Source organism: Podarcis erhardii, assembly GCF_964252035.2.
Source record: "Podarcis erhardii genome assembly, chromosome: 17".
NCBI classification, from domain to species: Eukaryota; Metazoa; Chordata; class Lepidosauria; order Squamata; family Lacertidae; genus Podarcis; species Podarcis erhardii.
Genome location: NC_138515.1, coordinates 9,609,773 through 9,636,330, shown reverse-complemented (window position 1 = coordinate 9,636,330; position 26,558 = coordinate 9,609,773). Strand labels below are relative to the sequence as shown.

At 44.0% G+C, this 26,558-nt stretch overlaps 2 protein-coding genes across 4 annotated transcripts in view; one reads left to right on the top strand and one right to left on the bottom strand.

Annotated features, from left to right (window-relative positions):
- Window positions 1–4,046, top strand: part of LOC309332070 (alpha-2-macroglobulin-like protein 1) — a 124,766-nt gene extending 120,720 nt beyond the window's left edge. Inside the window, exons 36-37 of the mRNA XM_081844791.1 lie at window positions 3,531–3,572; window positions 3,775–4,046. Coding sequence (XP_081700917.1) covers window positions 3,531–3,572; window positions 3,775–3,800 — 68 coding nt within the window. The 3' untranslated portion in view covers window positions 3,801–4,046. The remainder of the gene's footprint in view (window positions 1–3,530; window positions 3,573–3,774) is intronic.
- The window catches only part of LOC309332422 (uncharacterized protein), a 35,314-nt gene extending 9,040 nt beyond the window's left edge, over window positions 1–26,274 (bottom strand). The window contains exons 1-2 of one of the 3 annotated variants that reach the window (XM_081845623.1): window positions 26,246–26,274; window positions 23,040–23,195 (exon numbers count right to left, since the gene is read on the bottom strand). In XM_081845623.1, the coding sequence (XP_081701749.1) occupies window positions 23,040–23,195; window positions 26,246–26,259 (170 nt within the window). In that variant the 5' untranslated portion in view covers window positions 26,260–26,274. Of the gene's footprint in view, window positions 1–23,039; window positions 23,196–23,254; window positions 23,406–23,570; window positions 23,633–26,245 lie in introns of those variants that run through there. The other 2 variants (XM_081845622.1, XM_081845621.1) reach the window with 2 other exon arrangements.
- Window positions 26,275–26,558: the final 284 nt, after the last annotated feature.

Sequence of the window (26,558 nt, the reverse complement as noted above, 5' to 3'; positions counted from 1 at the left end):
GTGTACAGAGCCTTGGGTTGGCCCTTCATGGTTTGTTTACCACAGGTCATCTACCTTTCTGGGTAAATTTGCAAACCAGAGAAACTGTCTTGGGCCCCACACAACACTGCAGCCAACAACACACCACAAACTGTTATTCTGGCCACAACAAAATGCTTCTTTCAAGCCTTGTTTCAGTGAGGGGAATTGTGTGAGGGGAAATGCAGCCATGCACCTGCAGAAATTCCCTCTTCTACACAACTGTCAAAGGTGCAGGGGGAGGGGCCTGTCCTGTTCTGCACCTGAGCACCCTACTTTTGATCCCCAAATTGATTAATTTTTATACCCTGCCTTTTCCCCTGACAGGGACTCTGGGCAGCTTACAGATAAAAATAAGAACTGCTTTAAAAACCGTTTAAGCATAATTGAAACTATCTATCTATATGTAAAACCTATGAAAAAACCATACAATAGTTACAATAAAAACAGCATGGTACCAGCCCTTTCATTAAAAGCAATCAGTTCCCCAAAACCTGCTGGAGAAAGGAAGTCTTCATCTGTCAGTGGAAGGACCTCAAGGAAGGAGCCAGTCTAGTTTCTCTAGGGAGGGAGTTTCTCAGCCTGGGAGCAGCCACTGAGGAGGCCCTCTCTCACATCCCCACCAAGTGTACCTGTGAGGGTGGCAGGACTGAGAGAAAGGCCTCCCCTGAGGATCCCCTGGGCAGGTTTGTGTGAGGGAATACGGCCTGAGAGCTTGGATGGCTACATAGGTCATAACCTTTGAATTGAGCCTGAAAACAAACCTGTAGCCAGTGGAGCTATTGTAACAAGAGAGCTGTCTGCTCCCTACAACTAGCCATGGTCAAAACTTTGGCTGCAGCTCTTTTCAAACTTTTCAAAATTCAGCCCCACACAGAGTGCAATTCAGTACAGTGGTACTTCGGTTTTCGAACGTACATTGGTACCTTGGTTTGCAACCGTTTTGGATTACAACTGTTTTGGAGTACAACCACGTCAAACCCGGAAGTGCATGTCCCTTTTTTTTTATTACAACCCATTTTTTTTAATTACAACCCATTTTGGGGGGGAGGGTTATGGTTGTAAACCAAGGTACCACTGTAATCCATTCCGAAAGACCGTTCAGCTTCCAAAAATGTTTGAAAACCGAAGCATTTACTTCTGGAAACATTTACTTCCGGAAAACTCAATACGGAAGCTGCATGGCACGTTTGACTTCCGCAAAGTGTTTGAAAACCGAAGCAGGTACTTCCACAAACCAAAACTACTTCCACAAACCGGAGCTCTCAGCTTCCGAGACGTTTGAAAACCGAGGTACCCCTGTACTCCAAATGGGATGCCATGAAAGTGTGTTTTACTGCGGCCAAATCAGACATCTCAAGGAAGGGGCGCAGTTGCCACACTAGCTTTATAACTGTGCAAATGCCCTCCTGGCCACCACAGAGACCTGGGCATCTAGGAGCACACCTAAACTGCAAACCTGTGTCTGCAGTGTGACCCCCCCATCCAGCCCAGGCTCAATCCCTATTCCCTGTTCTGCCTTCTGACTATCTTTATTTCCTTGGAACCATAGGAGCTGACTCTAGGGAGCCAAGGTCCCTTTGCTCCCACCCAATAAAATATTTGAAGGGGCTGCCCCCCCCAAAGTTGATGGGCATTGCCATTCAAGTGGTGTGCACCTGTGATTGATTATGCAGAGCAGGGCTTTCCTGGCTCCACTGAATATTTTATTCAAGTTGGTACCCTTGCTACCGTTTGTTCCATTTTAACTCTTCCGACTATCTGTTTCTGGATCCCCAACCAGCTTCCTGTCTGTCAGAAGACTGGCCCTCAGTCTATAAATGCTAATGGTTCTATAGGAGCCTGCTGTGAGGGACTTTATCAAAGCTTTTTGAAACATCTATGGGGGATTGAACCTGAAGGTCTCACCTTGATGCCAATCTTGATATAGTGACTGGGGGTCACTGACCCATTGTACTTACCAACTATGTTTAACTAAACTTCTCAGAAAGTATAAAGTTCACATTTCTAAATCTGTTCCAAGACACAGTTACATAGGTCCAGGATCCTTACTCAAACTTCCATAAACAGCAGGCTGAGAGTAAACGTGCCTGATGTTACTGCTGATTTTTGTGGGATGAAATGCACAGCTATGTCAAGTGCTGGATTTTCCTGCACCTCAACATTTTTATCCCTTGATTTTGACGAACACACTTCCTGCCATGTTTATCTCCTACCCCTCTTTCCTGTCTTCAGCTGGATAGCAAAGTTCAAAACTCAATTACATTCAGTAATCCTTCATTGAGATCCTTCTATGTCTGTTTTCATGCCAAGCGTCTGCATGTGTGAAGTCATGCTAGTTGGACTTCTCCACACTTACCTTTGCCAAGGGTGGTGGTGGTGGGTTCTGCCAGGGCGATTGCCCTGGGTGCATCGGGGTAGGGGAGAGCGCTACTCACACTGCCATCCCTGAGCCATCCCTGCACTGCGTTGTGATGCTGCGATCTGAATGGATCCCAGCCTCGCAACACAGCTTGGGGAGGGCGGCGTGAGAAGGATTTCAGCAGCCGTACACCCTTCGATCCCAGCTGTCAGGCATGGTGAGTCCTCCCCTCCCTTTGATAACTTCACAGATCAGAACTAACGAGCAGTTGATAGATTTATAGTCCTTTTATTACAGCGTCATGTTGCCAGCACAAATACACAGCTCTCCGCAAGGAGAACGGTTGCCTAGTCTAATCACCCTTCTGGCTTCCACGGCATTTTGGGCACCAATGAGAAGTTCCTCCCTCCCTGTGACTCCTTTGATCTCTGATACGTTCAGACCTCCAAGTCCATGGGGAGGGGAGCCCTCCACCCTCTCAAGAGATGTCTCAGCTAGCTGCCCCCTCCTTTCTGGTTCTGTCGTCATTATCTCGTAACTGGGTAACTCCCCCCCCCCCAAGCTGTTCAGCTCCTGTCTCTCTCTCTCTCTCTGAACATGCTGTGGGCAAGAGGGCGAGCGCACAATTCTTCCCCCTCCAGCTCTCCATCAGAGAGAAGCTGGTCTGCCATGGAATGCATTCCCCAGTCCTCATCTTCAGACCATTCCCTGACACCAGCCCCTTGAGGGCGAGGCTGGGGTGGAAGGGTGCATTGTATCCTTCTCACACTGCCCTCCCTGAGTGGGATTCCACAACAGGGATGAGGAACTTGTGGACACAGAATCATAGAATTGTAAAGTTGGAAAGGACCCCGAGTGTCATCTAAACCAACCCTCTGCAATGCCGGAATCTCTTGGCCAACGTGAGGCTCAAAGCCATGACCCTGGGATTAGAAGTCTCATGTTATCCTTCAGCTATCCTTCAGGTCCTCCAGATGCCATGGGACTCCAACTCCCATGTGCTCTCGCCAGCACGGCCAATTGTCAGGGATGATGGGAGTTGTAGTTCAGAAACTTTTGGAGGACCCTGACGTCCTGCTGATGGGGGTGGGAGAGAGGTTTGCTCTGGGGCTCGATCTCTGTCTCATGAATTGTTCTCTCTCATACACAGAAGACAGTGCAGAGGTTGAATATAACGCTCCCTGCAGCACAGGTAAGGATGGAACGAGGCTTGGGCACATGTCAGAAAGGAGTCACAGCAGCTCATAATGGCCGCTGGTGAGCTTTAGGTGGAATCGTGCAGGCATCCACTGTGCAAGGAGAACTCCCCTCCCTCCACATCAAGATGGGTGGCTGGCCTGGACCCACAATGCTTAATATATTATGCCTTATATTCTTCGTATTTCTTCCCACAGAGAGCACAAAGAAAGACCACCACTAGCTCTGCATCCGAGACGTGAAGCAAACCCAGATGAACAGCACAATTGCTGCAGGAGATCTCCCATCTTAGGTCATTGTTTTGAGTCTGCTTTGTTAGGTCATGTACAGATGATGTCTTGGCTCCAAAGATCACTGTGTGCAAGCACAAAAGCACTGTTTCTTCTTTTTCTATTTTTTTATTATTTTATTCACATAATATACATTCTTTACATCAGACAACTCCAAAATAAAATCATATATAGCAAAACCATAAGTCTCATGTTTTCATTTACGCTGATCTCCTTTCCAATACCTTTACTTGATATTTCTTGCTGCTTTCTGCTTTCCTTATAGAATCTTTATGGAAATTTAAATCTCTTAAATCCTATACCAATCTTTAACAATTTCAATTAATCCCTTCACCTCCCTCCCCCACAACCCAGTACTTCACCCGTGTGTGATCTTCTTTGCCTACTATTATTTTTGTTATTGTTGCGTTACTAATTTTATTTGTTATTCCATCCTTAATATAATATTATCCTATCTCCTTGCGCCTTTTAAACTTTTAAAGAATAGTGCTTCTGTTAAGTTATGGGTGACCATATCAGACAACACAGCGATTCTTCAAACAGCTCTTGTTTATTCACAGGCCAGAACAGAACTGAACTGAAGGGTTCAGCCAGCCTGCTTATATAGAGCTCCACTACAAAGCAACAGTAACCACTTTCTGTAACTATCCAAGCACTGAACATCACTTTCAATCCCTTATTTGCATATGTGGACCTGAGTGAAAACTATCTACAGTATTTTTTTTTTTTTGGGTGAGTACAAGCCGCTGCAGTTAAGGGAGGAAACAGGCAGCTTTCCACACATGTACAGAGGTGCTATTGCCATAATTGACTACAGTATACAAGTTCTTTTTTTTTCTTTTTTCTTTTTCTTTTTTTGGACCCCAGATTGTTCTCTGATCAGACAAGTTTTGCAGAAAGTCCCAGGGCAGGTTACAAAAGCACCACAATTAAGGAGAAATACAAATTACATTCACACCATAAACAGTGGAAAACAACAGCAATTCCTAATAATTCTCACATTTTTTGCAATGCATTCCCCCCCCCAATAAATATTGCATCTGTGTACGTTGTTTTTGCAGATATCTGCATTTTTGTGTGAAATATTTGTATTCCCCAAATATACCCATTGTGGGGTTGGATTGCTGCACTTCAAAAACCATATGTTTCAAAGGACAAGCTGTGTTTTGGTCACCCAAGGGAGAACTAAATAGATTTGCATTAAGATAGGAACTGAATTCTCCCTGCCATGCAATAATCCCTTTCCAACTCCTCAACCCTTTACTGTCTCTACTAAAGGGGCCAGGGCAGGATCCACACAGGAGAAATCATAGCTCTTCTCATACGTGACCAAAGGAGTTTATCTGCGTGACTTGCCAAAAAGCACATAGGCCGTTCTTGCCACAAGCCTTTGGACAAATAATTTATTCCACTCTCCTCTATAACCTCCCACAGGTGACTGTTGCTTCCTCTTTCCCTCCCCTGTCCACCTAGTGAACTTTGTGAAAACAGAAAACTAAACTGAATTTCCTACTAAAGTTGGGATAGGCCTGATCTCTGTTCTATACTATTCCAGCGCATGCAGAGGTTGTGGAGGGAGAAATGCCAGCCAGGCCTGCAACATCCTCATCAGCTCAAACGCCAGCTTTTTCTGCACTGAGCACAAAGGTCTGGAGGAATCAGTACGTTTCCGAGCACAATTCAAAGTGTTGGTGCTGACCTTTAAAGCCCTAAACGGCCTCGGTCCAGTATACCTGAAGGAGTGTCTCCACCCCCATCATTCAGCCCGGACACTGAGGTCCAGCTCCGAGGGCCTTCTGGTGGTTCCCTCGCTGCGAGAAGTGAGGTTACAGGGAACCATGCAGGGGGCCTTCTCGGTAGTGGCGCCTGCCCTGTGGAACGTCCTCCCAGCAGATGTCAAGGCAATAAACAACTATTTTACTTTTAAAAGACAACTCAAGGCGGCCCTATTTAGGGAAGTTTTTAATGTCTGACGCTGTATTGTTTTTAATAGTCAGTTGGAAGCTGCCCAGAGTGGCTGGGGAAACCCAGCCAGATGGGCAGAGTATAAATAAATTATTATTATTATTATTATTATTATTATTATTATTATTATTATGCGGGCAGCCTATGTGCAGCAAAACAGAGACCTGACGAGGTTCCCTCCAAGCAGTCTGTTGCACCAGGAGGGGGATGCACTTGGTGGCAAGGGCTCAGAAGAGGAAGGGTGAGGTGAGACTCTGCAACAGAGCCTTCTTAGTGTGCCCCCACCTTACCACCGCTAGGGGCTGCCCCTTCCCCACTTGTGGAGGGTGAGAAGGGCTCAGGAAATTACAGATAGAGAGAGAGGGGAAATTACAGATAGGTAGCCATGTTGGTCTGCCATAGTCAAGACAAAATAAAAAAAATCCTTCCAGTAGCACCTTAAAGACCAACTAAGAGAGGGGAAGTTTAGAGAGTTGTGTGATTCCAGTGCTGTTTCCCAGGAGAGGAAGAAAAAAAAAAGAGGCGATTCAGGCCCCCAGGTGGAGCATAAGCCTGCTGGAATTTCTGCAGAGACAAGGATTCTCAAGAGTTGCTGAGTGTCCTCTGCTTCTGAGCTTGGCAGGCAGATGGTGAAACACAACGGAATAACTTTGCAGGCCCCAAGCCGTCTTGGAACTCTGGCCATGAATTTTAGACTCCTGAAGCTTCGTCCTTGTTCTCAAACCCGACTTCCTTACACCTTTGCCTTGCAAGAACAAGTGGACTAGATCAGTGTTTCCCAACCGGTGTTCCGCGGCACACTAGTGTGCCGCGAGACGTTGCCTGGTGTGCCGTGGGAGTCACTAAGGCTTGTGCGGGCAGACGCGTCTCTGGCCGCGGGCGTGTTTTGTGTGTGCGCTCGTGGGGACGCCGGAGCCGCCTTGCTTGTGGGTCGGGAGCTCCGTCGGAAGAGCGCACTCCTCGGTGTCTCTCTCTCTCTCTCTGCCTCCGCCCCGCGGAAAGCCTCTGACTAACTTGGGTCTCCTCGCTGGCGCTGGCCACACACACTCACTCCGAAGTAGGACACGGCGCCATCTCCCCCCCCCCCCCCGTCGAACTGCAAAGGAGAGAAGAGGCTGGGCTGGGAAGCGGAGGAGCCCTCTGGCTCCGTGCGAGGAGGAGGAGGAGGAGAACGCAATCTGCACGGACGCCTAGAAAACAAAACAAAAAAATATGGGGGGGGACATGCTCGTTCTTAAGCTGGGCGGGGGAGTGTCTGTGGATCGCGGCGCCCGCCCGCAGGAATCTCTGCGCGCGGTGCATAATTCCTTCCCGGGCGGCGGGAGCAGCAGAGCGAGCGAGAGAGAGAGAGAGAGAAGTAGGGAAGCGCCTCCACCCACCCCGCGCCCTCCTTCCCCCCCGTGCGCACGCTTGGGCTCCGATCACGGGAACGGACGGGGTGGGGGGGTGGACGGTGGCGCTTAGCCGCCTCGGAGCCAAAGGGGGCAGCCGCCCGCCCGCCTGCCTCCCTCCGCCATGCGTGCGTGCGAGCGAGCCGAACATGACTGCCAGCTTCCAGGGGCTGCCTTTTTGTCACTGGTGTCACTGACGCGGGAGGGGGAGAGGCGCGCCGTTTAGACGGGCAAAACGGCCAGGAAAAGGAGGTTTGCACAAGCATTACGGAAGTTGCACCCAAGGTGATTGCGGGGCGGGGTGTAGTTTGAAGGACGATCTTGCTTTCGGGGGCCCAGGAATTTCCCATCTGCTTGCTGTTGGTGGGAAGGGGGGGGGGGCTTTTTGGAATCAGCCAGTCATTTTAAAGTGCTTCCCAACAGAGACAATATTTGGGTCGGGAGGAAGGGGGGGCTGTGGCCCAGGTTGCGCACTGAATAAAGTATTTTATAATTTTTCATATTTCTGTTTACTTACTATTTCATAATAAAGTAATTATAAAATACTTTCTTTGTGTTTATTTGATTCCTATTAAAGAGAGTTACTTTATATATAGTCAATATAGGCACAGAGTTAATTTTTTAAACATTTTCTAATGGTGGTGTGCCTCGAGATTTTTTTCATGAAACAAGTGTGCCTTTGCCCAAAAAAGGTTGGGAAACACTGGACTAGATTCTGCTCTTCCCTAGCTGCTGAGTTGGTACCATTATTATTATTTTTTATTATTTTCCCCCCATTCTTTATAATCACTGTTTCATCCAGGGATGTCAAATAACTTACAAAAAATAATTAAGTTGAAAATCTAACAATAACATGCATCAAAAATCATCCTCCTATTAGTTATACATAACAGTATATACTTTTGTCCCTACTCATTTATCCTAATTTTCCCCCTTCCTCCCTCCCCTTTAACCCCTCCCCCCAAAAACTTGTTCTCTCTTCAGATCTTTAACCATGTGCGCAGATTATTTATTCAAATTTGGATGCTTGGGTTGGCTTCCCCCCATGCTATCCAATTCCTATAACTTGTCCATTTATTCAAAATCTTTTGACATTTGTTTTCCCATGTATCTTCCGTCATTACCTGTTCAAATATATCAGATTGTATGTATTCAAAAACATAGTCATTCCATTTTTCCATTGTCCATTTATCCTTTTCTTTCCATCCTAATGCAATAACAAGCATACCAGCTAAGATCATAATTTTATACCATTAGACCAACTATAGTAAAAGTTCCGTGCTTTACTTGCAAGTAAGCGCATCCATTGTTGGTCATGGACAGGAGATAGGGCACTATCACACAAAACACCCCTCAAATTGTAGCAAAGATTACCCACTCAAATCTCCCCTGGGTTCCGGATTATGTGAGAAGCCTCCTCAAATTCACAAAGGAAAGGAGACCAGGGTTACTCAATCCTATGGCTGTTTCCTTGGATGTTAATCCTGCTGGATTCAATGGGGCTCATTTCAAAGTTAATTGTGCTTGAAATTGAGTCCTAAGAGAGAGATCCAAACCCCATTCTGATGCTCTGGACTGGGGGAAGTATGGATAAGGCAAGAACCCTCTGGCAGTGGACAACTTATAGAAATTTAATAAACAAGAGGGTTAAATGGCAGCAAATGTCAATCTGATTAAATTGCCCTTCCAACCACGAATCCAGGGCTCAACTGCACGCAGAAGTGAATTGTGCTCCTTTTACTGGCATTCGGGTGCATTGCACATTTTTCCCTTTTTTTGCAGATACAAAGGTAAAGGTAAAGGGACCCCTGACCATTAGGTCCAGTCGTGACCAACTCTGGGGTTGCGGCACTCATCTCACTTTATTGGCCGAGGGAGCCAGCGTACAGCTTCCAGGTCATGTGGCCAGCATGACTAAGCTGCTTCTGGCGAAACAGAGCAGCGCACGGAAACGCCGTTTACCTTTCCACCGGAGTGGTACCTATTTATCTACTTGCACTTTGATGTGCTTTCAAACTGCTGGGTTGGCAGGAGCAGGGACCGAGCAACGGGAGCTCACCCCATCGCAGGGATTTGAACCGCCAACCTTCCGATCGGCAAGTCCTAGGCTCTGTGGTTTAACCCACGGCGCCACCCACGTCCCATAAGCAAGAGGGAGGAGAGTATAAATTAAAAGAATTTAAGGAATTATGTGGAAATTAACAACATGCTTACAATATCATCATTTAAATGAAGTATTTAAGAAAGATAGGGCACTAGGGTTTAGGGAACAAATATCACAACTGGAGAGAGACCTGTTGTAATGTAATGTAAAAGTGTTGTCTAAAATGTATAAACTATTATTGGAAAGGGGGACAAAGGATGAGCAAGTAAAATCTTCAATGATACACTGGGCAATAGATATTGGTCATAATATAGATGTGGAAGCATGGGAACGTTTGTGGAATATGGATATAAAATTTTCAGCATGTTGTGTTTTAAGAGAAAATTAAATGACAGTGATATATCATTGGTATCTAACACAGAGTAAACTGGCAAAAATGTATAAACATAAATCAAACAAGTGTTGGAAATTTGAAGAGCAAGAAGGTTTTTTATCATATGTGGTGGTCTTGTAGTAAGGTTAAAGCTTACTTGGAAATGATATTTAACGAATTGAAAAGGATGTTCAAAACAACTTTTGTAAAAAAAAAAAAGCAACAAAATACAGAAGCTTTACTTTTGGGAATTATAGGGACAGAGCTACCTAACTTGTACAGAAATTTTGAAAAATAGCAAGAATGCTACTTGCCCCAAAGTGGAAAGGAACAGAAGTCCCCTCAAAGGAAGAATGGATACAAGAACTTAGGGAATATGCAGAAATGGCAAAACTTACCGGAAGAATAAGAAATAATTTTTTGTAATAAAAGAATGGAAATGGTTTATTGAATATTTACAGATAAATTGGAAACAGATAAAAACATTGGCAGGATAATTGTAACAACCTGCAGTTTCATGAGTATATATTTATAGATAATTAAATGAGCAAATTAAATGAATTTGAATATGCAGAAAATATTTAAAAATGAATTGAAGGAACCACAGAAAGAGGGGGAAAGAGGTCAGACTCTGAAATGTTAAATTGATTGTAAAACTAATGAAATGTATAAATTTGAAAAATATAAATTAAAACTTTTTTTTAAAAAAAGAACCCTCTGGCAGAGAGGACCTGGCAGGTGCTCCTTAAGAGCAAGAACTCATCCTCCTGCCCATGGACAGGCCAGCAGGCAGCTGAGGCATCCTCCAGCAATTGGGCCAGGGAAAGGCCACAAAAAAGGGCATCCCAAGGACATGGAAGTGCCATGGCAAGGGGTGGGTGCAGTTCTGCCACATCCAAACCCCTGTCAGATGCTGGCCACTCCCTTGCAACCTGGCAGATCCTCTGCTATTGTCAGAGCTGGCCGAAGGAGAATAGACCTTGCGAGAAGGCCCAGCAAGGTGTGTGAGGGCTCCTCTTTGCTGGCGCTGTCTGCTTCTGGGTCTGTTTGGGCTGCGGTAAGCATTTCCGCGATTCCAACCAAGGCCATTTTGCCATCTTAAATGGCAGCAAATGTCAATCTGATTAAATTGCCCTTCCAACCACGAATCCAGGGCTCAACTGCACGCAGAAGTGAATTGTGCTCCTTTTACTGGCATTCGGGTGCATTGCACATTTTTCCCTTTTTTTGCAGATACAAAGGTAAAGGTAAAGGACCTCTGACAGTTAAGTCCAGTCGTGAACCACTCTGGGGTTGCGGCACTCATCTCACTTTACTGGCCAAGGGAGCTGGCGTTAGTCCGCAGACAGTTTTTCTGGGTCATGACTAAGCCGCTCCTGGCGAACCAGAGCAGCACATGGAAATGCTGTTTACCTTCCCGCCAGAGTGGTACCTATTTATCTACTTGCACTTTGACGTGCTTTTGATCTGCTAGGTTGGCAGGAGCAGGGACCGAGCAACGGGAGCTCATTCCATCACGAGGATTAGAACCGCCGACCTTCCGATCGGCAAACCCAAGGCTCAGTGGTTTAAACCACAGCGCCACCCGCAGATAGCAGTTGTCAAAAGTGAAACGGAGCCATGTCCCACCTATGGGTTCCTCAGAGGCAGATACAGGTTTTTGATACAGGTTTTGTTTCCCCCCATTATTTCCTTCAAGGAAACTGCTTGGAGCACTGGCTAAGCAAAGTAACTTCAGACACAAACAACTCACAGGGCCAAGTCATGGATGCTTTAGCCAAGTTTCCTACATTGCAGGGGGTTGGACTAGATGATTTGGGGTCCCTTCCAACTCTACAGTTCTATGATTTCCACTACCAGAGAATTTTATATATTATTATTTATTGACCATTCATTTCTGGCCACAGAGGGCAGCAGTTCATTGGCTTGGTGGGATTGATTGATTGATTGATTGATTGATTGATTGATTTTTACATACCCGGCCCATCTGGCTAGGTTTCCCCAGCCACTCTGGGTGGCTTCCAACAAAATATTAAAAATACAATAAAACATCAGACATTAAAAACTTCCCTAAACAGGGCTGCCTTCAGGTGTCTTCTGAAAGTCAGATTGTGGTTAATTTCCTTGACATCTGATGGGAGGATTATTTTCAAATTTCCTACCTTCCTTCAACTAGTTTAACTTTGGACACTTGCAATTGCTATACAAGTCTTATAGCATGCACACGAAAGCTCATACCTAGAACTAACTCAGTTGGTCTTTAAGGTGCTACTGGAAGGAATTTTTTTATTTTGTTTTGACCATGGCAGACCAACACGGCTACCTATCTGTAGCTGCTTTAGGGAAGAATGGCTGTCAGACTACTTAAAGAAATATTATACTACGATGAACTCATGAGCAGGATTTGAGCTATGAGCAACAGAAGTAATGAGATTATTGTATTGTGGTTATGATTTAACAGATAGGAGATAAGGTGCAGCAGAAACTACAACTCCATGGAAAACGGGGTGGGAAGTCCACAAAAATAAGAGAAAAAAACATAATTGTGCATTGGATTGTATATGTCAAAAATGGTGCAACTTAATAAAATATATTCATTTTTTTAAAGTGTTATTACTATTGTTATTATTTCTACTACAATCAAAACATAACGCAAGGAAAACAGATGACACCTTAAGGAACAGTGTAACAAAATATACAAGTTACAATAAAAAAAAATGTCTACACTATGAACACAAAGGAGCAGCAGCAGCAGCAGCCCATAAACATGCAGAAAATAAGCATGAGGAAAACTGCTCTCCAGATGAACTTCTACCTGCCTTGCAGCTGTTAAAGAAACATACAGTAAGCAAGGTCAATACAAAAACAAAACAAAACAAAAACACACAACAGAAAGCCAAGGAGCAGCCTTCTCTCCGTGGCTTCCCCTCCCTTTATCCTTTTATCTCCTCCAACAAAAGCAGGTAAACTGCCTTCTTCCTTCAGTCCCAGACATTCCCCCACCACTTCCATTCCACAGCGGAGAACTTTTCCAAACCTCCATTCAAATGGAGAGGAGCTATTTGGCCAAGGAGCCTGAGGCTCAAGTACTTGCTAATCGGCTATGAATGATGCTTGGGTCAGAAGAACCCAGGCTGGGATGTGGGGTTCCACCAAACACAGGGGGGCTGCATAATACTGGGAATCTTTATTTTATTATCTGCTTGAGTAAGAAGCCCAAAGGCACCTGGTGAAAGGGACAGCAGGTTGAAGTCTGAATCCTTGTTTATTTGTAGCCACTGAATTTGTTGGAGAAAAGGAATGCAGCATGAAGGCACCATCCTATGCACATTTACTCAAAAGTAAGCCCTCTTTATTTCAAAGGGACTTATCAAGTAAGTGTGCAGAGGCATGCAGCCTGATCTCTTTCAAACACGTTGCAACGTATTGAATAATAATAATAATAATAAAATAATAATAATAATATAATATTTGTTCCCCAGCCACTCTGGGCGGCTTTCCAACAAAGTTTAAAAATACATTAAAATGTCACACATTAAAAACTTCCCTAAACAGGGCTGCCTTCAGATGTCTTCTAAATCAAAATTAGAGGCAAAATAAAGCAAGTAATCATATTTTAACTTAAACGTAGGGAAAGTGCTATATAAATGCTATGCTTTATAAGATAAATACTAAGCTTTATAGTAACTATTGTCAAAATAAAGCACATCTGAGGGATGCAAAGCAAAAGACCAATTCACTGCCAAGCAGTGCTCTAAAATTAATAATGTAACATAATAGTTCATAATTTCTTTAAAAATCATCTCAGTAGGGTTTGTATTATACAATCTACTGCTATGCACCATTGGGAAGTTAGGTGCTAATTTATAAAAACAATTTGCAGTGCAGCCCCCTATATATACTTACCAATGGGTACATTCCATTGAACATTGCAAGATGTAAACTTATCACAGAATTACACTGTTTTAAAAAAAAAAAACCAAAAGGTTTAAGTGGTTTTTAAACAAATACAAATACAATAACCATTCTGGGATGTAGAAACTACATTGTTAGAAGCTAAATTAACCCTACTGTCACATCATACAATTCAACCACTTTGCCCATTTCAGATGCTTGGAAACATGGTAAAAACATATAACAGATTCCTATTTCTTCCTCATTATGATTTCTTAACATTTTCAGTTTAAGTTAAAATATTGTACTTGGTTACTTTAATTTTGATTTAATTTCATATGCTACAGTGAATTTGAAAGAGATCCTCCACACACTTACTTTGATAAGTCCCTTTGAAATCAGCAGGACTTATCTTTGAGGAAATGTTCTCGAAACAGGAGTGAGCAAGGAGGCAGCAATACTTGATTACAAATCCTTCAAGGGGGTAGGCACTTTGTCAAAAGCTTTTTGAAACTCTAAGTTTCTACAATATTCATAGGATCACCTCTATATATTTACTGACAATCTCAAGTAAAGATTAGTGAGACAGAATTTAGCCTTGTAGAAGCCGTATCTGAACTTTGTGAAATGTTCTCCGATTCCATTACAGAAACTGTACTGAACTGTCCTCCTTTGGCAAAAGAGAACAGAAGGTCCCTGACAGGTTTGAGGTTGGAATAATGATCATGGAGCCTGTTATTGCTGCAAAGCACTAGGCTCTTGTGAACTGCTTTCAGGAGCTGGGAGTCAGGAGCAGGTCAACAATAAAACACCGTGTCAGCCAAGTTAATTCTTTATTCAAAGGAACCAAAACAGCTCAGGCCTAGTGGTCACAGAACCCTTCCCAGTAGATCTTGCCCCAATGGGGCAGCTGCGAGGACTGAAGATCCCCACATTTCCACCATTTTCTAAGACTCCTCACCTGGGTCCTTCCCCGGCAACCTGTAGAAGCCATGCTCATTCTCCTTGGGCAAGACTTGTTCTTCTACAGTAGTACCTTGGGTTAAGTACTTAATTCACTCCAGAGGTACGTACTTAACCTAAAACTGTTCTTAACCTGAAGCACCACTTTAGCTAATGGGGCCTCCTGCTGCTGCCATGCCGCCAGAGCACGATTTCTGTTCTCATCCTGAAGCAAAGTTCTTAACCTGAAGCACTATTTCTGGGTTAGCGGAGTCTGTAACCTGAAGCGTATGTAACCTGAAGCGTATGTAACCTGAGGTACCACTGTATATACTTCTATATATAGTTAAGTATTTGCATGAGTTTTCCCAGGAAAAAAACCCTTAAACTAATGGACTTCTGGTTTCCAGGATGCCCTCTGGATCCCTTTTTAAAGATTGGTGTTAATCTTGCCTAATAATAACAATAATAATAATATTTATACCAAGAAGGCCCTCTGCCTGGTTCCCTGTAACCTTGCAGTGAAGGAACTCCAGAAGGCCCTCAGAGCTGGACCTCAGTGTCTGGGATGAATGATGGGGGTGGAGACGCTCCTTCAGATATCCTGGGCCGAGGGCTTTAAAGGTCAGCACCAACACTTTGAATTGTGCTCAGAAACATACTGGAAGTCAATGTAGGTCTTCAGGACCGGTGCTATGTGGTCTCGGCAACCACTCCCAGTCACCAGTCTAGCTGCCGCATTCTGGATTTGTTGTAGTTTCTGGGTCACCTTCAAAGGTAGCCCCACGTAGAAAGCATTGCAATAGTCCAAATAATGTAACATTAACATCAGATCCAGTTACAGATAGGTAGCCGTGTTGGTCTGCCATAGTCAAAACAAAACAAATTCCTTCCAGTAGCACCTTAAAGACCAACTAAGTCAGTTCTTGGTATGAGCTTTCGTGTGCATGCACACTTCTTCAGATGTGTGCATGCACACGAAAGCTCATACCAAGAACTGACTTAGTTGGTCTTTAAGGTGCTACTGGAAGGAATTTGTTTTGTATTAACATCAGATGACATTGTAACATAAGAGGGAACAATTTTAACTATTCTCACGAATGTGTGAGTTATTTCAGGCTCAATATTTGGGCAGCAAGTTAGAAAAAAAGGAAAGCGGCAAGACAAAGGAAGGAAGGGCAAAGAAAACTAAGATTGGTGCCTTCATTATACTACCTATAGTTACCAGGCAAATGAGAGTAAGCTCTCCAGATGCAGGTGAGGGCCTCCTCCTCCTCCTTGCAGACTGTGTCCATCAGCCACACATTTTGAGGCAATTTTGGCATTTCTCAGTCAGAAAGCCTCTCTTACCTATGTGTCAAGTCACCACTTGACTTTTTTAAACAGACAAAGGTCACAGCCGGTTACAGTAGTACTCGGGTTAAGAACTTAATTCGTTCCAGAGGTCCGTTCTTAACCTGAAACTGTTCTTAACCTGAGGTACCACTTTAGCTAATGGGACCTCCCGCGGCCACCGCACCGCCGCCGCACGATTTCTGTTCTCATCCTGAAGCAAAGTTCTTAACTTGAGGTACTATTTCTGTGTTAGTGGAGTCTGTAACCTGAAGCGTCTGTAAACTGAAGCGTCTGTAACCCGAGGTACCACTGTACTTCTCTTTGCACACAGTGACACAATTTTTCATTTTGAGTGCAGAACTGATCCCAGGGTCCTCTCTCCTAAAAAGGTCCTTTGCTCCACTTTCCACACTAGACAGTGAGTGGCTAGTTCTGGCCATTCGCAATCAGGGTCAGGACAAACTCCTGACTAGTTACCCAATGTTATGATGATAAATCACCTTGTTTTATGTGTCCAAACCCTCCAGATGTTGCTGCTAGATTCCAACTGCCTGGATCTGACACCCTGGATCTGCTGTCTAGGGCTGATAGTAGTAGTAGTAATAATAATAATAATAATAATAATAATAATAATAATAATTTTTATTTATACCCCGCCCTTCCCAACCAAGGCCGGGCTCAGGGCGGCTAACAAGCAATAATAAAAACAAGTTGAATGAATACAACTTAAAAACAAGATTAAAATACAATTAAAATATTGAAACATTAAAATATTAAAATACAGCCTCATCACAGGAGGAGAAAGGAAAAAGGAAAAAGAAAGAGGGGGAGGGAATCAAATTGGCTCCAAGCCAAAGGGCAGGCAAAACAACTCTGTCTTACAGGCCCTGCCGAAAGAAATCAGACCGTGCAGGGCCCTGGTCTCATGAGGCAGAGCGTTCCACCAGTCCGGAGCCAATGTTGAAAAGGCCCTGCCTCTGGTTGAGGCTAATCTAACTTCCGTAGGGCCCGGGACCACTAGGGTGTTGCTATTTATAGACCTTAAGGTCCTCCGTGAGCAAACTGGGAGATAGTGTGGGAAGGTTTACTTTAGCAGAGTTAAACAATCCCCTTTATAAGTTTATGCAGCCACCAGCTTGTTGCTGACTCATCTGAGTTCTACTAGTAAAGATGCCTTCCTGGTTAAAAATCCCTTTGAATACTTTTTAAAGAATACACACACAAATCTGATTCATGTTAATATAAAACTATTTTACTCTTTGATTCATTCAGGTTTACAGAACTGCACCTCAAGGCAGGCTTAGGTTACATAACAAGCACATAAACTATACCAGAGGGAAGCTGGTCCTGAGGTTACTGCAACTGAGCAGTTATTTTTCAAAGCTACCAGCAACTGAGAAACTGGTTGTCACAGCAACCGGTTAGAACATGGAGGCCGTTAGTCCTCTGTCAGAATGTTGTACTTGACTGCACCTTTACATCCCCCAGATAGGAATTGGGAGTTGAGAAACTAATTCAAGATGCTGGAAATGCACCCAAGGGAGGGAATACTTAAGGGTGCGGTGTTATGTACTGAAGTTCTCACCCTGGGCCAGCAGGGGGATACTGTAGATAGTTATGCAAATGAAGGATCGAAAGTGACGTTCAGTTTTAGAAAATGGCAACAGTTACATTGTTCTGGAGCTCTATATAAGCAGGCTGACTGAGCTCCTCAGTCAGTTCTGTTCCAGCTTACATATAAAGAGCTGCTTTGGAAGAATTACTGTGTTGTCTGATATGTTCGCCCACAACTTAACATGCGGGTGTGAGCCCTGCAGAGGTGCGGTGTGCATTTTAGGGCTGAGTAAGCTCCTAAAAATTCCTATTCGTGGGTGGTGCAATTGGGGGCAGGGGGAGGATTTTACTGATTTGGGGGGGGGGTAATTCTCCTGCCATTTGGATGGAGACATATGGAAAAAATCAGAAAATTAACCAGAACACTCCATAGGAGCATGGGATTTATGAAGGTCAAAAAACCAAGGAGCATCTTTAAAAACTGCCCATGGGGGGGGGTGTGGGAATGTTCTGGGGTGCAGGAGAGGATATATTGACTAATTATATCCTTATCCAACTTGTACTAACAAGTTCCCAAAATATCAGCAGAGTTTATAGACATTCCCCTTTTAAGTTCGCAACGGTAACGCTTGCACAGATTCGCTAGAACCTCTATAATAATTACTCTGGTAATTTCCCCTTTGTTCCCTCTTAAAATACAAGACACGACACAGTCTTTATAAAAGTATAAAAGAGTTTACTCACGTTCTGTTCACAATATGATCCCAGAAGGTAGGCAGGCTTAAAAAGGTTACATGCAGTTAGAATCTATCTTGTAGCAAGATAGTACTGTCCTCTCTTGGCTGGGAGCCAAGAGGGCATGTTGCTCCTTCAGAAGATGAAGATGGCAGAGAGGCAAGAGGCAAGAGGCAAGAGAGAGAGTGGCTGCCTGCCCTGTGCTTTTATCATTACCTGCACAGGTGAGGCCACACCCACCTCTGGTCACATGCGGAGGAAGTCCGCCCCCAGGAAGTTTACCTGCTTGCTGGACAGACATCCCTCCCCATGTTCTAACATGTACACTCTAGGAATGTTGTCATTGACTGCTCCTGTGTTTACATCCCACATACCCCTTCTCAGGCAATACAACATACACAAAACATAAACAACTTTATTCAACCACCCAGAGTCCCAGCTTGACACGTAGATTCTGGAAACTCTCTCTTGGTAGGGGTTTCGTCAGGATGTCAGCAGTCATCTCTTGGGTGCTGCAGTAGGATAGTTCCACAAGTCCATCCTGGATCATCTGGCGTATGTAGTGGTATTTAACCCCAATGTGTTTTGTTCTGGCCAGGAACTTCTCACTCTGCGTCAGCTTCAGGCAACTTTGATTGTCCTCTAGCAAGCTGACAGGCCCTTTTCTCACCAACCCAAAGTCCTTTATGAGTTGATCAAGCCAGGCGATCTCTCTGCAGGCTTCTGTTGCTGCAACGTATTCTGATTCTGTGGAAGATAATGCTACACAGCTCTGTTTATAACTGCCCCATGAAACAGGTCCATCACCAAACATGAAAACATGACCACTTGTTGATTTATAATCAGCATTATCCCCAGCCCAATCCGCATCAGTATACCCAACCAACTTAGGGTCTCTGACGGCTGGTAACCTTAATTTACAATTCATGGTACCCTTCAAATATCGCACCACCCTCTTTACACCTGCCCAATCATGCTCAGTGGGAGAATTCACTTTTCTGCTAAGAATCCCCACAGCATTTGCTAAGTCAGGTCTACATGTGGTAACTAAATACAAAAGTTTACCAATCGCCGACCTGTAGTCATTGTTGTCTGGCAACTGCTTCGAATCCTGCTGATTCTTCAGGAAGTCAGTAGCCATCGGTGTAGCAACTGGATGTGCGTCTTGCATCTGCATGTGCTCAATCAGCTCGTGGATCTTCTGTCTTTGGCTGAGAAGAAATGAGCCGTCCTCTTCTCTTTCCACCTGGATCCCGAGGTAGTACTGGACATCTCCTAGCTCCTTGACCTCCACCTCTTTGCTAAGGTGTTTTACTATCTGTGTATAGTCTTTCTCACTTGCTGTGGCAATAATCAGGTCATCAACAAATGCTAAGATATATGAGAATTGTCCATTATTTGACTTACTGTACAAGCACTTGTCAGCGTCGCCTTGCTTGTACCCAAGTTGCGTCAGCATTTTATGCAACTTCTGGTTCCAGGCTCTAGCAGCCTGTTTAAGTCCATAAAGTCCTTTCTGCAGTTTGCACACTAAATGTGCCTCATGTGGTTTCACAAAACCTTTAGGCTGCTTCATGTAAATTTCTTCAGAAATCTGCCCATGTAGAAAAGCGGTAGCAATGTCTATGTGTTTCACTCTCATTTTCTTGGAGGCTGCAATGCTTAAAAGCATTCTTACGCTGCTGTACCTCACAGTTGGTGCAAAAACTTCATCGTAATCTTCACCAAAACGCTGTGAAAATCCCTGTGCTACAAGTCTAGCTTTGTAGCGCTGCACTTCTCCTTCTGACCCCTTCTTAACCTTGAAAACCCATTTACTGCCAATGGCCTTCTTACTGGGAGGCAGCTCAGTGAGTGTCCAGGTCTTGTTCTGATGCAGTGCATCCATCTCCTCCTGCGCGGCCTTCCTCCAGAGACTGGCTTCTGCAGCTGGCATCTCCTGTATCTCTTCCCAAGTGGAAGGTTCCTGTGGAAACGCCGACCCTGCAAAGTAGGACAACCGTAATGGTGGGACACCTTTGTTGGTTCTGGACGAGCGCCTGACCTCTGGTTCTGCGACCGCATCAGCTTCCTCATCCTCCTCCAACGCAGGCATGTCCCCATCTGAGTCCTCATCTTCGTCTCTGGTGCCGCCAGGGTTCTGGTCCTCTGCGTCTTCTGGTGCGTCGCCTGTAGGGGGCGCTGTAACACTTGAAGGCAGATTATTACTTTGTGGGGTCTCAAAAGGGAAATATACAAATTCTTGAGTCCTTTCTGACTCATCTGAAGAATCCACAACAGTGTTCTTAGTGTCTACCTTTCCATATTCATCAACATAAACCGCATGGTATGCATTTGTCTTACCAGTTTGTAAGTCCATAATTCTATATCCTTTGCCTCCAGAGGCGTATCCCACCAGGATACCTGCTTTTGCCCTGGAGTCAAGCTTGTGTCTGTGTTCCTTGGGCACGTGGAAGTAACACGGACTTCCAAACACACGTATGTGCGACAGATTGGGAGCTTTCCCATGCCAAAGTTCAAATGGTGTGCGCTCTGCACCTTTAGTTGGCAGTCTATTCTGCAAATAGACCGATGTGTACACTCCTTCGGCCCACAGCTTCTGTGGCAAACATGCATCCTTTAGCATGCACCTTGTCATGTCCATAATGGACCTAAACTTTCTCTCAGCTATGGCATTCTGCTGTGGTGTGTAAGGAATTGTGGTTACGTGTGCAATTCCTTCCTTGGCCAGGAGAGCCTGCATTTCATTTGAGCAGTACTCACCTCCATTGTCGCTCATTAACACAGCTGGAGCTCTCTGGAATTTGTTCTTGACCATGGCAATGTATTCCTGGAGCTTGTCCACTGTCTCACTCTTCTCTTTGAGGAAATACACAACACAAAATCTTGAAAAGTCATCCAGAAATATTAAAATATATCTATTCTTTCCCAGTGAGGGAACACTCATGGGTCCACATATGTCAGTGTGCACTATGTCAAGCACTTTGTTGCTTCTTTGTTCTGCACAACGTGGAAATGAAGGTTTTACAGCCTTCTCAGTAATACAGCTTATGCACTTTGCTGGAGCTTTGTTGCTCTGCTTTACCTGCAAACCTCTTACAAGATCTCTTTTCTGTAGATCCAGAATGACGTTGGTGTCTCTATGTCCAAGCCTTCTGTGCCATAGGTCCAGATCTGCTTCATCCTTCTGGCTGGAATGTGCCACTTTTGCAGACTGATTCTCTGAAAGATCAAGCTCATATACACCATTGATTAGCTTTGCTTGAGCAAACACTTTGCCATTTCTAGTCACTTTACATTCTCCATTTCCAAATGTGATCTGGAAACCTTTCTTGTCCAAAGTGGACACGCTGATTAAATTGCAGCTCAGCTCTGGAACATACAAAACTCTAGAGATTGTATTCTCAATGCATTCATTGTTTATATTGCATTTCAGACTCATGGAACCTGCACCTTTTGCTTTAACAATGTTGCCATCTGCAATTTCAATTTCAGATCCTTCTTCATCATTTATCTCATTAAAATAGTCCTTTTTATATGAAAAATGCGAACTGGCACCTGAATCTAAAATCCATTTATTACGTTTATTCTCACGATTCTGGACAGTTAAATTCCTTTCTTGCAGTAGCCATGTGCATTCACATTTCCCCTTCTTTTCTCCTTTTGGCTCAAAGGGGTGGGGTTTCTTGGCTTTAGGAGCCCTGCAATTCTTTGCAATGTGTCCTTCTTTGTTACAATTGAAACAAATCACTTTCTTAGGCATCTCTTTGGACTTTGTAAATTGCCTAGATGCATAACTACTGTCTTTGCTTCTAGCATTTCTCACTGGAGATTCAGCTCTATCTCTGCATTCTTCTTTTAAATAACCAATCAAGTCTTTAAAAGTCAGACCTTGTCTATGATCCATCAAACTTACAAATGCGCTAAAGCGTGGTCCAAGTGATGACAACAAAAATGCTATCTTTGTATCTTCATCAAAAGCTTTGGGAGTCAAATCAATTCTCTGAATAATCTCAGTGAACTTGTTGATGTGCTCTGTGAATTCCTCTTTTGAATTCATTCTCACTCTGGTTAATTTACACACCAAGTTTCTGAAGCAGTTTATGCTAGATTCTCCATACACGCGCTCAATATCTCTTAAGATTTGAGATGCATCATCTGTACTATTTATTAATGATAGCTGCTCATCACGAAGTCCACTCAAAATTATGTGTCTAGCTTCGCTGTTCATGCGTTTCCAAGCACTTATCTTGGCTAAAGCTTCCTCAGACGATCCCGTAGGTTGAGGGTTTAAAGCTTCCAAAATGTGCTTATAATCTAAACATGCTATCAAGCGCTGCTTCCAGTGTATGAAATTGTGTTCATTCAGCACAGGCATTCCTAGCTTTGCATCACTATCAAAAGCTGCTCTAGCCATCTTAAAATCCAAAAATTTGAAAAATTCTTCAAAATTTCAAAATTTCTCAAAATTTTAAAATCAAAATCTCAAAAATCTCAAAATACAAAACAATTCTTCACTGCCTTGGGTCACTGTGAACTCTGAGGGAAGGGGGGGGTTGCTTAATCCCCACTGCACAATGGAACAAAGGACCATGTGCTTACCAGGAAGTTAACTCAGAAAAATACTACTCAACTCAAAATCACAATCCAACGCAATCCTTCAAAAATACGCAGAAATATGCAATACTGGGCCCCATAACCCTTTGTGGGAATGTTCTGGGGTGCAGGAGAGGATATATTGACTAATTATATCCTTATCCAACTTGTACTAACAAGTTGGATAAGGATATAATTAGTCAATATATCCTCTCCTGCACCCCAGAACATTCCCACAGGGGGGGGACAAGGCTTCAGAATGTCTCCCCTCTTCCCCACTTACCTTACCTTCTGTGGCAGCAGAGGAGGCAGAAGACCATTGTCTGGGCTTTCAACTGAGCCAAAGGTAGTTGTCGGAAGGAGACAGATGTTTCCAACGTCAACTGATCCAAAAAAGACAGTTCTCTGAAGCAGACAGACATCTGCAGTGTCAACTGATCTGAAGAAGACAGTTGAATGAGCTTTTAACTGATCTCAGGATCCTTTCAAACAACTCACCTGGTTTCCTGGGAAACAAAACATTCTGCAGCCCATTGTGAATTCAGATCTTGGCCAAGACCTCGCCCAATGGACTGTGGGCTCTCTCTCTCTGTCTCTCTCTCCATCTCAGGCCCATATCAACACTTGGTATCTTCATCCAGCTTCCAAGCACCTGCCTTGCCCCTTAATTTGCCCTTCACCAGGAGGGCCAGGGCAGCTGAATCTGGGCTTCCCTTACAGTTTCGCACCCCCAGCCTTGCATCGCTGTGGGAATCAAAGGGAATAAAATGGGCCCTGACTGTGATCCGGTTTCCACCACCTCATGAAAACTCACCTGCCTGCCCAAGGTGTTGGCTGGCCAGCTGTTCCACCTTTAGTCATTGTGTATTATCTGTTCCAGTGGTTTGAAAGTTCTTGCCTTTTCATTTTAGGGTGGGGGCTTCTCTCTCCACCTGGCTACTCACCACCTCTAGGCACTTTCAAAAACACATTTGTACTCTCAGGGGGTCTTCCGTGGTGCTTTATTTTTACTTGAACACCCCACCTTTCCTCCAAGGAACTCGAGGTGGTATACATGATGTGCTTTCCCTGTCCAAATTATCCTCGCAATAACCCTCTGAGGTAAGCTAGGCTGCCTCCAATACTGGAAGGAGTATGAGACTATGGTGGCTTTGAAGGATGCCCCCGATACCCTGGGGTTGGGCATGAGAGCTGGAACGTGGGGTATTCACCCTGAGGGACCCCAATCTCAGATTTTGTTCAAAATTTTTGTGTGTGTACATACCAATGAGATAACCTCAAATTATTTTTTAAAGAGTTTTTGGTCCAAAATTAGGTGCAGGATAATTTTTTAAAAATTTTGTTTTTTTAAAAAAATAATATTTATTACTTTTCCAACAATTTAAACACTACAAAAAAGAACAATACAATACAACACAATACAAAGACACTACATAACACTAACATTAAACTAACAAAACAAAACAAAAACAGTTTAAAACACATCAAATAATTTCAATATCTTATCTTTCATTCACTTATTTCCGCGACCTCCTCACACCTCCCTTTTTGTATTCCACTTCTGTTAATTGTTTCAGCAATTCCTTTCCATCTTCCTCTGTTTTCTATCCTATAATTATCTTAGCACATTCTAACCTTATTTTTTCCTTTAATACTCTATTAATCTAATTTATTTATTTTTTAAAAAATTGATTTTCGCGCAATTTAGGCAAATGAAATTTCTGTGTCAGTTTAGAAAAAAACCTGTTCTGCTTATTTTTCAACCAAATGGGCTTATTTGGGTATCAAAATAAAGCTATTTTTGGTCTCTTTCAAAATAAGGTATAAAAATGGTATTAAGTGCCACAGAAAAGGGTCACCAACTATTCAAAGTGAATGTTAGTCATTTTCTACCTTGGTTGGTTTGATTAGCCATAGCACACAAACCAAAACTAACACATGTATCATACTTTTTTAGTAGTAGTAGGATCCGTCTGTGTGTGGTGGCTCTTGATGCACTAACTCCAGCCTCAGTCCACTCCTTGTGAAAGTCCCCAACACGTTTGAATGGTCTTTTCCTGACAATCCTCTCCAGGCTGCAGTCATCCCCGCTGCTTGTGCACCTTTTTCTTCCACACTTTCCCCTTCTGCATAACTTTCCATTAATGTGCTTCAATACAGCACTTTGGGAACATCAAATTTCTTCTGCAATTACCTTTTGAGGCTTTCCCTCCTTGTGGAGGGTCTCAGTGATGGCTTTCTGCACAACTGTCAGGTCAGCAGCCTTCCCCATGATTGTGCTTCCTACTGAACCAGATTGAGAGACCATTTAAAGGCTCAGGAAACCACTGAAGGTGTTATGGATTGACTAGCTATTGAACCTTTTCACAATATTCTAATTTTCTTAAATTGTTAATTTGGGGTTTTCATCAGCTGTACGCCATAATCATCACAATTATAACAAATAAAGGCTTGACATATCTCGCTTTGCATGTCATGAGTCTATCTCATGTATTAGTTTCACCTTTTAAGTTGAATTACTGAAATAAATGAACTTTTCCATGATATTCTAATTTTTTGAGTTTCACCTGTATATCTTTTCATACCATAAAGTCTCTCTGCACTGAAGCACAGGGCAGGAGGTGGCAGGGAAGAGCAGGGTGCTCCATCCTTTGCCCATTAGCTGCTCTGCCAACCCGTGCTTTCCGCTTTCACTCTCTTTTCACACTTGCCCAGCCAAAGTCTTGTGCCCCAGGCTAGATTTTGACCCTGCATCTCCAATGCCAACATAAGCCTTAATGGTTCTGTGATGTTCAGATAATCAGGAGTCTGAGGCTTTAATGGCAGGGGAAGCTTGTCCTCTCAGTGACCTGACAGCCCCAAGGACAAATGGGAAGCAACTGTTCATATGCATAAAAATTCCTTTTACAGGAAAGCTGCTGCAGGGGAGAGCAATGGGAGAACTGCCAGGACTGGTTTGGCCTGATAGTTGTATTCATCCAGGGAAAGGATTACCTGGTTTCCGTAAAATTTTAAAATTAAGGGGGGATTAAGAAAAATTAAGGGGGGATTAAGAAAAACGAGGGACGCGGGTGGCGCTGTGGGTAAAAGCCTCAGCGCCTAGGGCTTGCCGATCGAAAGGTCGGCGGTTCGAATCCCCGCAATGGAGTGAGCTCCCGCTGCTCGGTCCCAGCGCCTGCCAACCTAGCAGTTCGAAAGCACCCCCGGGTGCAAGTAGAGAAATAGGGACCGCTTACTGGCGGGAAGGTAAACGGCGTTTCCGTGTGCTGCACTGGCTCGCCAGATGCAGCTTGTCACGCTGGCCACGTGACCCGGAAGTGTCTCTGGACAGCGCTGGCCCCCGGCCTCTTGAGTCAGATGGGCGCACCAACCCCAGAGTCTGTCAAGACTGGCCCGTACAGGCAGGCGTACCTTTACCTTTACCTTTAAGAAAAACAACACCTTTTTATTTTGATCTGATGCCTTAAAAATGCAAATGAAGGAACTTACTTGGCTCCTCCCATAAGCTGCAGAAATGATCAATAAAGCTACAGTATTTTGAAGGTTGTCCATCAGACCAGGTAAGAAGTATCCATGCCATTGTCATGACTATCTCCACCACAGATACCTGGGACTTCCAAGTGTTCTAGACAACAATGTGAGGTGGGGAAGGGGGGAAATCCATCAGAGTATTTCTCCACTTAAATGCTTCCACTTTTACCAATGCACCGAAGGAGCATCTCTACCCCAATTGTTCAGCTGAGGTCCAGCTCCGAGGGCCTTCTGGTGGTTCCCTCACTGCGAGAAGTGAGGTTACAGGGAA